The sequence below is a fragment of the Falco punctatus genome (assembly GCF_963210335.1).
Source record: "Falco punctatus genome assembly, chromosome: 10".
Taxonomy (NCBI): Eukaryota; Metazoa; Chordata; class Aves; order Falconiformes; family Falconidae; genus Falco; species Falco punctatus.
This window is the reverse complement of record NC_137590.1, coordinates 32,732,619-32,745,576: the sequence shown is the minus strand read 5'-3', so window position 1 is coordinate 32,745,576 and position 12,958 is coordinate 32,732,619. Positions and strand designations below refer to the sequence as shown.

The window sequence follows — 12,958 nt, the reverse complement described above, 5'->3', positions numbered from 1 at the left end:
TTGAGCCTCATGTAATAAAGTTTCACAACATACAGCAGCTATATGGTCTACACAAGAAAATTTCACAACAGCTTACAGATCAAGAATTGAAGTTAACTGCTTTCATCAAAACAGAAGTCCACTATAGCATAGTTGTTCTCCATTAATTAGGCTGGATTTTTTTTCCATTCAAGTAAGTCCTCAAACTGGCTGATACCTAAATGAAGTCCCAAACTATTTAACACTCCTGCATGTTTTACATAACTGTAGTGATCTTTGACGAAACACTATACCACACAGGTGAAAAGCAGGACAAGTGTGAAGGCTAATGAGTATTGAATGTTTTCAACATAACACAGTAATAAATACACTTACACTAAATAATGTGGAAACTAGCCAAATGGATCATTAACCCTAGTTGGTTTCTGTCAAAGGTTTCCAGGCCGGGACTTCCACTTTTTAGAATAACTACTGATACTTTGGCTTTCAATGCCAATAGGGAAAGAATACTTACTAAAGAATGCTTATTAAGCACAGAAGGTTAACAGATTTTTCTTAGTCTGGTATGTATCACTACTCAATGTTTTAAAAAGAAAAATGCTCCATCACAGAGACTCAGGCAAAGGTGGATCAAGAGGTGATCTGAACTTTACCATGTCAGCTTTCTGTAATTCACCCTGCTACATGCTGAAAGGTATCAGAATCACAGGCCACCCTCTGCTTTCTCTTTGCCCTAGGAAGGAATCAAGTTTCGGCCAGTCCTGCTATATTCAAATCTTTTTATTATAGCTTCTGAGACATCAGCTTATTTACATTGGCTTAGCGTGGCTGGATAAAGTTAAGAGACTGCCTATTCCCTGCCATCTACAGAGAAAAGGGGAAAGCACTCAACTGCTTATTTCTGTTCAGCCTCCTTCATTGCAAGACCTTGGAATCATTTAAAAGGTATTCAAGAACAATGAAAAAATTTAGGTCTGGTCACTTCTGGCACGCTATCTGTTCATTTCACTCTCATCTTGATTATGCATCTTCAATGGTTCATAATGTCTTATATACCAAGACATATGCAGACATGTCTGAAACCACTGGTCAAAGAGTAGCCTAGGTCTCACTGCAGGAAATTTCCCACTGATTGGATCTGGCACTGAGCTGTAGTCCAGAAACGTCCAGCAGAGGTGCAAGAGGCTCACTTTTCAGTCTCACTGCCTACAGTGAAGGCATAACTGATCATGAAATAGTAAAACGGTTAACAACTTCAGTGCTGAAAGAGTCACTGAACAAGATTTAGTTAAAATACCCCTACCTTTGGACAGTCGCACTAACAGAAAAATTATACTGTGAATAGCACCATGCACAGTGCAAAGAGACCAGGATGTTCAGTTCAAAGATTTACACTTGTATCCAGCCCTCACTGATGTTCACTAGGACTTGCGTAATACAGGGCAAATGTTGTCCTACTCATTGAATGTAATTCCTAGAGCTGCAAGGATCTCTGAACACTATCGTGTGGCTTTAACAGATGCCGTCAGTCCTTCAAATACCATGGACACACAAGTACATACAGTAGTAAAGATTAAAAACTACATTCAGAATTTTCCTGTCTCTAAATAATGGTGGTCTTTCACCAATAGTTTAAAAGAGAAAAATGAAACTTAGAAATAGCAAATTATAAAAATAACAAAGATATTTCATCAGCACAACCAGCTCTCCTGGACTGATAGTGAAGACAGACACCTGCGCTGTGAAGCCATGTTCTCATAGCTTGTTGCCTTGCCTCTTCACTAAGAAATTAGGTTTCTGCACATATAATTCAGCAACAGTGCATAGAAGATGAAAATTTTATCAACCTTTTAAGGAGATGAAAATTAAATACCAGCTGATACACACAGAAGCCCAGAGCCAAGAGAACAACCCTTCATGGTATATACATTACTACACAATATTGACAAAAGCTTTATTATTCCTCCGTGCTGAAACTAAAGGAGAAATTCTGCCAGACAATATGCTCTGTTTCAATGAACTGTTTCTTTCACAGCACTGCCCCTGCCAACTTTCAGCAAGTGTTTTCACAGGAATGGCCATTTCTCTCACTAGACACTTAAAAAAAAATTTCTATATTCAGAAGACTTTCTCATCAAAAAGCCAGTGAGGCTGTCACTTGAAACTCAGATAAGGTTAAGCTGTGCTGATCACTTGACTGATTCTCCTTCCAAAAAATGCTTAAACAAAATTTCACATCGTTTTGAAATAACTTGTGACCTGATGACTGTTTATGTCACCAGCTGTAAGGCTCTAGATGACTGGATTCTTTGTGACTCAGAGAGCTAAAAATTTCCCCAGGTATTTTCTTTCTACATTTTTTAATCTGCTTGAAAGAGATGGGACTGATAAGTTGGGCTTTTTAAAAAAAGCACATAAATCTCAAACCATCAAGAAATATGAGATTCTGCACTACAAATCTTTTAGCTTCCCATTTCAATTCATTAATTTTTATAAATGGGAAAAAGATAATGGATGGTGCCTAGGGAGCTGTAAAGCAGCTCTTTTGCCAAGTGGTACCAGCTAGCTGATAGTTAGACACTTGAATAGTTGCACTGAAGCCTCACATTCTTGTGTTATAATACACAAACTGTTTCCACTACCCTCTTATGACTTGTACATTAATAATTAATTTAGCAGCACGTAGCCCTGAAACATACCATGTAAGTCTCTGATGTTCAGAATGCTTCACTCAAACCTCTGTAAAAGCCTATACCTATTAGGGACTGATCAGACTAGCTTTATTAAAGGCTAGGTGAAGTATGAAGCCCAACATGTAGTAAAAGCCAAGAGAATCTGTTTTTCACCTACAAAGCACTCCAACACAGAGACACATTAGGCAAAGACCTTAAATCAGGGTGAAAATGATTTAAGAATTACTGGAAGGCTCTTGCCTTAATTTGATAATCATTTTCCCCAACAAAAGCATCACCACCACAACTAAAGCAAAAGGCATATTTCTGTCTGTTTTACACAGAGATAAATTCTGTAACACAAAAGGAAATGAGACACACAATAGATATCCTGCACATTACCATAGCAGATACTTGCTCCAGACCTCTCTTGTCCATTAATGGGGCTTTTCAACAGGTCTCACTGTGAGCTTCTGCAAGAAGTCAACCATGCTTCAACTTTCATTTGAAGAAAAAAGTTGCCTAGAGTGTTTCTTTGGGGATCATCCCCTTTGCTTACCTTCAACCACATAGTACAGAACACAGTTTCAATATACAACCACCGTTCTCAAGCTTTTTGGACTCTGAGGAGTTCTGAGTGTTATGCTAAGCGCCCAGAGCTACACCTATGCTGAATGCCTATGTTTAAGTTTTGCTTCACAGCTATTCTATTTTTCTGTTCTTCTAGATCAGGCGTCCTCAAACTTTTTAAACAGGGGGTCGGCGTGCAGATGAAGTGGCAGGCAGTCATCTGCGGCTGCTTGGTTTCCCCCCCAACCCCCGGGGGGGGGGGGGGGGGGGGCGGGGGGGCGCGCTCTGTAAATACCAGGGGCCGGATTGAGGACCCTGGGGGACTGTATCCTGCCTGTGGGCCGTAGTTTGTGGACCCCTGTTCTAGATGATTTAACTCTTCAGGATCCCAAGGTTAGAACAGAACAAAGCCAGCTGAGGTCATTAAAATCAGAATAAGCTAAGCCAAATATGCACATGAAGTGGGGAATTGTAGCAATAATCAGGTGTATCTTGAAACAGTCTCTACTTTCCTGTAAACAGAAAATAATAAACTAGCAGGATCTGCAAATACTTCCCAACCCAAAGAATGATGCAAACAGAGGTTAAAGTCTAGAAGTTTTTTTGATGTGCGTGTCTCATCAAGATCTCATTTCACAGCCCTCACTGTAACTCTTCTCCCTCAAAGAGCTAGAGGCTGTTATAGCGTAATAAAGCAGTCCTATTCACCACACGGGAATCTACTTCTTCAGCACCCTGTCACATACCTCACCTGATGTCCTGACACATTTGTCCTAGGAACCACAGAAGACATAGTGGGGTATATACTTGTGGATCATATACTTAACTGGTCTCTATCCAGTTACGCTATTTTTCTTACCTCTCAGTTTTTATTACTGAGATGAGAAGAAGGGGACTTCATGCACTCAGTTTCCCATCTCTTACCTGGATTGCAAATAAATAATTTCTATTATAATAAACTTGTCAAGGCCACTTTAATATGACTGCCTTCTGCTTAAAGGTCTTCTTTGTCATTCAGAGTAGTTTATTTTAGTGCACAACGACAAGACTACTGAAACAGCATTTAGAAAGTGGCATGACAACTTATATGACCACTTCTCTTCCCATGGAAATCTCAAGTGCATGAACAATAGAAGCTGCAGAGAAGAATGAATGTGCTCATCAGTGTAAAAGGACTTACAGAACCATACATTTCTTTAGAACAAAAAAGAAACGAACTAGAATGAAGTGTAATTAATTACCATCACCGAAGCAAAATTTAATGGTGCTACAACTGCTTTTACGTGAAGTACGTAACTGCAACAATATGGAAGCTCATCCTCTTAAGAACTAAAATTTGGGCCTAATGATCTAGAAATACTCTAAATATACACTTCAAATATCAGTACAGTTGCTCCTACATAAAAATCCTTACACAAGACCATTGGAGACAACATAAATCTGACAAAGATACGAAGTTTAACATCTTGCTGCTATGGCAAGTCCAGCAGCTTCGTAAGTAGACATCCATGGTAGCATTATGACCCTAATACAAATGTGGGCCAAATTCTGCCCTTAGGTGTACATGCAGAACTCATGAAAGTCAGTGAGAAAAGCCTAACTCCAGAAAACAGCTCAAGTCAGTCAACTACTCCTCTCATACCACCTATGTATAAGATCTTTTCTAACTTGTCTTAACTTCCCCAAAATCACAAGACCTATCAAGACTGTTATAATAATACATATTCAGAAATCCACATACACCACAACAAAGGAAAGTGAATGAGTCTTGGACATAAAGCATATTAAATACTTTGTGACTTCTGTGTACAGTACCAGAAGCTTTCAAATATAAAGTAGGAGCACCCATAGTATCAGCTATATATATACATATGCATGTTTGGCTGAAATTAATTGTACAGGATGACAACTTAACAGTAATGCAGATGTATACATACACCTAAATCAGAAAGAGCTGTCCCAAAAGCTATCCAAAGTTGTTCATATCAGTGTAAGTGAATTTCAAGCTGAAAGAGAAATCTATATTCAGGGCACAAAACAAGTCATTCTTCCTTCAAGCAGTAGGCTTATTTTGTGCTGGCTGCAAATCCAGAAAGATATAGTCAGAAAGCTCAAGAAAAGTAAGCCATCATCCAGGGTTTGCTGCATGAACCACCACATGCTACTGAATGACCTCAGTGAACACTGAATCAGAACGCTAGTATAATATTTCTTATTTATTGCAAGCAAACTTGAGAATGTACAAACAGACTTCCTCTGCACTGTTGTTCTTCAAGTACTTCATCATTAAGGAAAATTGTTCCTACTGATAAATTTTAATATGCTCAATTGCAGGTAGCTTTTTTTTTTTTTTTTACTTTCCCCCCCTCCAATTAATAAACCCTTCAGGATATAAATATTACAAGAAGGTTTTAAGCCTTACCTGTCCACAAGGAGCGTTTTGCAAGGATATAGTAAATGCTCCAGATGTTCGGCTTTTTGCTAGAATATATTGGCAGGTAGCTTGAAAAGTGTATTTGCGCCCATCAAAGGTCGTGAAATGAATGTCTCCTGAAACTGAGCATTCAGCTGACAAACATAAATAACATATTAAAGTATGTCGAGTAGAAAAGACAGTGCACTCTCAACATTCTTACTGCTGTAGAGTTCATATACTCTATACATGCTATAATTTATACAATTGTATTCCTATAATAACCAGGTACTAGGAACACACTTAGGAACTGAACCCTATCCTTGCTTTTGTTAGGAAGTTTCTACCTGCTGCCAGGCCACGATATATAAACAATTTGTCACCCCAGAAGGAGGCAATGTGTGTGATCCTTACATTCTGGGTATTTAATTTGTGGATCTGAGATTATTTGCAGAAATGTTAAGCACTCCCACAGTTAACCGATAACTCTGAGACCAGTGCTTGAATCTACTGGCATCTATTAGAACCATGAGGTCATGGGTACCTTTAACGTGCAAAATCCTTTTGACCTTAATCTCTGTTGTTTAGCTGCTTATCTGAAGTGAGGAGAGTAAAACCCATTATTCCACAGGCACGTGAAAATTACTAACTGATATTTGTACAATACTGGGATACTATATCGCTAAGCAGCAGTACTGTGGAGAAAAAAAGAAAAGTAATCTAGCCATAAGTGTTTCAAGTGCAGATTGCAGAGGAAGCTTTAGTTGAATGATAAGAATGACCAGGTAGTGCCATCTACCAGAGACATTATGGTGATGTATAGGAGGGACGCATTACTACGCTGCATCGAAAAGCGGATGCCTGCTAGTCAGATGATCTTAGTATTTAATATGTGTATATTGATGGGTTAATATGTAGAAAGTGAAAGAAATGCAAATTATAGATCTTAATATGATATTTCAGTATAACAGGAATATTTTACCCCAAGTAAAAATCCAGCTTTTAAATAGTTAAGTATTCAAGACTTCCACATACCCGGACACGTAAGATTTGTACAAATCCACTTTCCTCCAATGCAAGTGCTGAAATAAAACCCAAAAGGTTTCATAATTATTTTTTCTTTGTGTGTGTGTGTGTGTGTATGTGAAGCATATATGACTGTCCCTTCGTTGTTCTTCCTGGATTCCTTCCCTATGAAATGAGCACCAAGTGTCTCCAGTCTCACAAAAGGGCTATCACAGTGACTAGAACGCCTGGATGGTGTGGCAAGAGCTTGTCACAAGACTATGACCAATTGGAAACTCATCCATGCACCCATTTCTTTCTTTTTTGCAACTTGATAACCATTATAAAAGGTAAGGATTATTAAAATTAAGAATAATTAACACAAGCAATTTTAATCTTACTACTTAAAAAAAAAGGCTCATCCATTTTCTTCAATTAAGTTGATCCAATAAAAGGTATTACTTCTTCCCACAAATATTTCTTTCCAATGTATAAAATTAACTTAGAAATTCCCAAAACAGCAGCTCAGTGCCACAGTGACATTAGGTTGCATCCAGGTGAGACAACATAAACAAGGGGCAAAAAGTCAAAGTAATTCTCCTGATGACATTTTGCATTCCAGATACTTTTTAGTCTGAAGCAGAGTTCAGGGTGAAAAAAAGTGCTATTAAACATTACAGTATTCTCTGCAATATCTGTCATTTGCTCTTCTTACATTAATAGCTCTATAGTTTCTTTTATCTTTCCCTTCCTTGCATAACTTGTATGGAACAACAGTTTTTCTACATAGAAACAGTGAGGGCTTAACAACTTTATGCAAGGATGTTCCCTTTTATGAGCATGAAAGGATTAAGTCCACAGCATCAAAAGAAAAATTACTAACCAATTATTACATTCCTCATAAACCACTGAACCCATTTCAAAGAAACTTCCATGGTAGTCACAAGGACAGTCTATAGGCTTGACGCACAATTCATTTTCATAAATTAAGCCTAGAAGAAATAAAACAACATGGAAAAATTGAAATATCTGTACAAATGACTGATGGAGCAGTAACAATTATACCCAAGAATACCACAAATGCTCATGTATGACAATAAAACTCCAGACTATTTCGTAGTAATTTTTGCAGAACAAGTATGCATTTGAATTATATTAAATTAATTATATTACATGGACCAAGTGCCTAAACCACTTGAGACACACTAGCAATAGTATGAATAACAATAGTTTAATATTGAGGGACAGGGGAGGAAACCACCCATACAAAACCAAAAACAAACACACAAGCACCAATACATGCTGCTTTGAGCACCTTTCTATGTTTTAAGTTACTGTTTGGTCCTTATTTTACTGTAATTTGGGGGGGGGGGGGGGGGGGTGTCTTAATTATTCCATTATTAGAAAGCCAGAGGCTAAAAGACTAGCCAATAAAACTTGAAGATCCATGGCATAACTTCCGCTATCCTGTTTTAAGTAGTTACGCATCCAAGAGAAGCCAGCAACAAGGGGAAAACCAAACACTAAAGTATATTTTGGTAATAAGGGTAAAGTTTTGCCATAGGTAACATTGGTAAATACTTCACTTGCCAGAACCATACAACAGAATAAGAATCTCAGTATCAAAAGCTGTTTCTGGCCACATGAATGAGTTTTAGTCATATCACACTTCTGAGCTCTCCTAAGCATCTGACCTTGCAAGCACTCTTCCAGGGAAAAAAAACCACCCCAAACCACACACCAAAAAAACCCAAAACCTGAACCACCAAAATACCCCCCCCCCCCGACACCCAAAACACTTAACCAATCAACCAAACAAAAAAAACTAAAAATGAGCAGCAGCCACCAGAATCAGGAGGATGGCTGCCCTGTCAACAACAAAGCAAACCCCATTTTTCACTCAGATTGTGGAACTCTACAGCTAGAATGTGGATCTGTGATGAAACATATTCCTACTTGTTAGCAGGAAGAAAAGGCTTTTGTGAGTTACGAGGATAACAAGATCATTCATCCACATTCTGTTGGCACTGCACTTACAAAGAGCTCCTGTGAATGCCTTGATCTAGCCAGGCTATATAGGTATGTAAACAGGAAGAACAGTAGAAAATTTTATGGAATCAAATGATATGTATTCGAGAAGCAAAATTTACCATCTGGACAGTAGCATCCATCAATGCAGGGAAGATCACTGTCAATGCACTGTGATTGTTGATGACATGAAACAGGGCAACAGTTGATGCATTCATTGTAGGTCAAGGGTTCAGTACAAGTAATCACTAAAAATTAGGAACAGGTAGAGAAATGAAAAGCTACTGTACTACTGCCTCAGGGCTTATATAGATTGTACACATTTCTTTCAGGTATTTACTTTCTTGGTAAGCCAACTGAGTATCAGTTGTCTAGATCAATGAAAAAATGTTTTTTATAACACATACACAATATACATATATTCACATTCTGGCCATTAAAGGTGCATTGAGAAGGAATAATCTTGAATTACACCAAGGGAGACTCAGGGAAACTTTCTCACAGCAGAGCTATTTAGATACTTAGACCAGCATAAGAAGTGGTAGAACATCAATTAATAAACATTCTTGGAAACACAGGGGAAATGTGTCACGAATGACAAGGCAGTTTGGGTCCTGTGTTCCAGGCAGGTGGACAAATTAAATGGATCTCTTTCCAACTTATTTGCTGTGACTTCTAAGATGAAGACTTATGCAAGTGCAATTCAGATTTATTTTTAATGCTCATGACACGCATTTCATGTATCAGAAAGCTATGAAGACTTTGACAATATTTGAAAGAGTACCTCTGTGAAAAAACAAATGGTGAATCATCTTAAAGAATTTCTAATGTTTTAATAAGAAGGTTCTTAAAACATATTCTAAGAACCTTGGTTCTTTAAATACATTCAGTACAAATAAAAAAGAAATCCCATTGCATCTATGTAGCCTTGAGGCGAGTCCATAATTATGCTTTTAGCTTTCATTAAGAACTATATGAGTTCAAAATGGGAGGAAAGACAAAGAAGTAAAAGTATGAAGGGCACTCTTTCCAAGACACAACCACTAAGCAGTATTTCCAAGTACAAAAGCATCTGCATACCACACTGCTGAAAGTGCATTCGCCATCCATGAAGCGGCTTTCCTGCTTGGGCGCATGCTCTGGCATATTCAGTTAATGCTCGACACCAAGTTGCGTTATCAACTGCTGACCTTACACAAATAAAAATAGATATATTATTTTCCACCTACACTCAAACACGCAATCATAACCTCATGACTGCTCCTGCATTGCATACAACCAAGTTGTCTGAACCTGCTTTAATAAAGTTCTAAAGTACTGTGTTGTTTGGCTAGGTTAAAAGTAAGACATTCTGACATACCTGAAGACAAGTCATGAATGTATTTGAGATATGATGCTAATTTCCTGAATAAATCCATGAAAGCCAGAGACACAGCAGTATAAACAGACTTGAATCAAGGTCTTGATTTTTATAAAAGGAATAACATCCTTCTAGAAACTCACAAGAAGGAAGTGTAAGTTTTCTGCCAGTGAGGCACCATGGTATAAGAAACGGAAATTATCTTCTCCTGTCCTGCCTGTTAAGTTAACTAGTTAAAATAAGGAGCGTAGCAGGTTGTGAAATGATAGCATAAATTCAAATAGTCATCAAATTCCTCTTTTCCTTGGATTAACCTATGGCTTGTGGATGCCTAACTGGCCTATTCACTATTACTTTTCATTAAAGTTAGAAATATTAATGATGTTGCACATTCAAAATCATAATTGATGCCATACTCAAGTGAAGGTACACTAACAAATTATGAAAATATCTAGGCCTGATTTTGGTCATCCTTATATCAAAGAAAACAGGAACAATTCTGCAAAAATTTCTGGCAGTAAAGCTAGAACAAGTGAGAAAACTAAGATAATAAAAGAATGTTAGATAAAAATTAATATGCAGAAAAAGACACACATTCGTTCTGTTAACATCTACAATTCATTCTTATGATAGAAGGGCAATGTTTTTATAATAGCTTTGGAATTACCCAAAACCAGTCACTTACATGCAAAGATCATTGGTGCAGCTTGCCATAAAAGGAAGAGGACTCACATATTCATGACATTGTTCAAACGGAGGATGTAACAGGATATTACACAAAGCGTATGCCCTCTGAAATTAATGAGATAGCTGTTGTGAAGAACAGGTTTTCAGAAATAAACCTAAGCAGAACAGAAGACTATGGAAAATCAGAACAGACATCTCAGACTGTGACTAGGAATCACTTTCCTCTCATCAGCTAGAGGCAGTGGCTAGCAACACACTGCTCTCCATGCCAGAGTATTCACAGCATCCATGTTCACAACAATGTTAGTAAAATACATCCCTTCCCCAAGAACATAGACCATGTTGCAGCTAAACCCAGATGACCTGAAATAGTCTTAATTTCTGTTAAATTACACAGTGAAAGGCAAAAGAAATAAAACATGCCTGGTATCATCTTCAGTTTCAGAGCACTTCAGGGTCATATCTTGAAAACATTACTTAAAAGGAAAAACTACTTCAATGTGATGGACAAATTAACTGTGCCCTTATTCTGTCTTTGCATGCCCACTCCTTTCTATCCTTCCTAAGGATAGGAACTTCACGACTCTTCACTCATTTAGACCCAGATTAAAGCACTTCCATTGGTTGCCAAGCAGGCAATATTATATTTCAAAAGATTAAGAATTACATACAGAACAAAAGGGGGGGGGGGGGGGGGGGGGCGGGGAGAGGACAGGGAAAGCTCTGCTGCAGCAATTATTTCACTCCATGTCTCCAAAGAGGAACTGCGAGTATTTCCAGTCTTCTTCAAAGTGTTACGTTAAATTCTCACTCTAATTAGAATCACCAACTATTGTAATAATCCTTTTGTGTTGATCCAAACCTGTAGAGATTCATGGCTTTGTTTCAGACAGGGTGGTTCATTGAGAAGAGATTTATCCCAACTGGGTGTTCCTTGTGGAGGATCCTCTTGCCAACTCTCTACAAATTCTGTTACATCGTCTGTCATTTTTCCTAAATAAGAGAGAGACACAACAGAGTCACACAGTGACTTGGAAGAACAACAGCATTTCTGTAGGATTTCCCAGGGAAACATCTCAATAATCAAAACACCACATCAAGCAGAGAGCACCAAACCCTTCCTACAACTAGATGTCTAAAGACAACCTAGTCCTTTCAAGAAAGAAAAATACTTTTAAAAAGGACTAAAGTAGGAAGACTTTAGAATGGCAGAAAAAAGCTCACTCAGGTGATTCGGCAAGGAAGGGCTTTAAGGGAACAGGACTGCTCCTGCCACAGTTCTTGAATGGAAGAAAGTAAAGAAAAGCTGTAATAAATTGTGTATACGTAGGTCTGTGCTGCTACTTCATATGAAACTCCCAGCAGAAAGTCTAAAAAACAAGAAAGATGAGGCATTCCTGGGTCGCTGCAATGGTACAAAATGATTGTCTACATTAACCAAGTTAAAGTGTGACTTTTCACATAAGCAGAAACATCCACACTAGTATTAAACTAGCTAGTGATGGCATTATCCATCATAGACAAGTGGTGACATGGATTATTACTTGGGTTACCCATGAATGCATATCTTGCCATATCTTTATTAGTACTGCTTCCCAAGCTAACTGGATAAAGCCAGTATGCAGTGTATCAACTTGTGCTACAATCCCAGCTTTATGCAACTGAGATACCCAGAGAGAGGTGGCTGGATGGAGGCAAGTCTCTGAAGGCAACAAGGACAATGAGCTATTGTTCCTGGTACTAATTTAAACACTTTGATTTAGCGAGCAAAACTATTCAGTGGGGGGAAGGACTGATAATAGTGCAGAGCCATTGCTTTCTGAAACAGAGTGGCACACACAAACGACAAAGGAAACCTACCACAAACTCTGAGCTTTGAAGTAATACTCTATAGAAATATCCTAATTTTAAGAAGGAGCAAAGAGTTAAACAGTACAAAGCAATGATTTCCAGAGTTTTTTTATTGCCTAACCAAATATCTTTCAAGGGGCCTGATTTTTTTCCCCCTGGTTCTTTTCATTTTATAGATGTCTTTGTTCAGTATTTATTGAAAGCCAAGACTCTTGGGAGCTGGTATTGAAGGATGGCTGGTAACTACTGAAAATGTTAGCACAAATGGAATGCCAGATCAAACAAGATTTGGCAGTCTTCATTCATTTGATTTACTAATTAAAATTATTGATTTATTTCAAATAGCAGTATCTCAGGCTTCCACAGGCTGGAAAATTGCCAAAAGGGCAGTTA

General features: G+C 38.1%; 1 protein-coding gene across 3 annotated transcripts in view; it reads right to left on the bottom strand.

Moving 5' to 3' along the window:
- Window positions 1-12,958, bottom strand: part of OTOG (otogelin) — a 98,021-nt gene that overhangs the window by 77,800 nt on the left and 7,263 nt on the right. For all 3 annotated transcript variants that reach the window (XR_013930883.1, XM_080405466.1, XM_080405465.1), the window contains 7 exons: window positions 11,577-11,707; window positions 10,713-10,819; window positions 9,748-9,857; window positions 8,790-8,915; window positions 7,523-7,631; window positions 6,670-6,716; window positions 5,644-5,789 (listed from right to left, as the gene is read on the bottom strand). Coding sequence is in view for 2 of the 3 variants with exons in the window: in XM_080405466.1 (XP_080261592.1) it covers window positions 5,644-5,789; window positions 6,670-6,716; window positions 7,523-7,631; window positions 8,790-8,915; window positions 9,748-9,857; window positions 10,713-10,819; window positions 11,577-11,707 (776 nt within the window). In the remaining variant the exon portion in view is untranslated. The remainder of the gene's footprint in view (window positions 1-5,643; window positions 5,790-6,669; window positions 6,717-7,522; window positions 7,632-8,789; window positions 8,916-9,747; window positions 9,858-10,712; window positions 10,820-11,576; window positions 11,708-12,958) is intronic.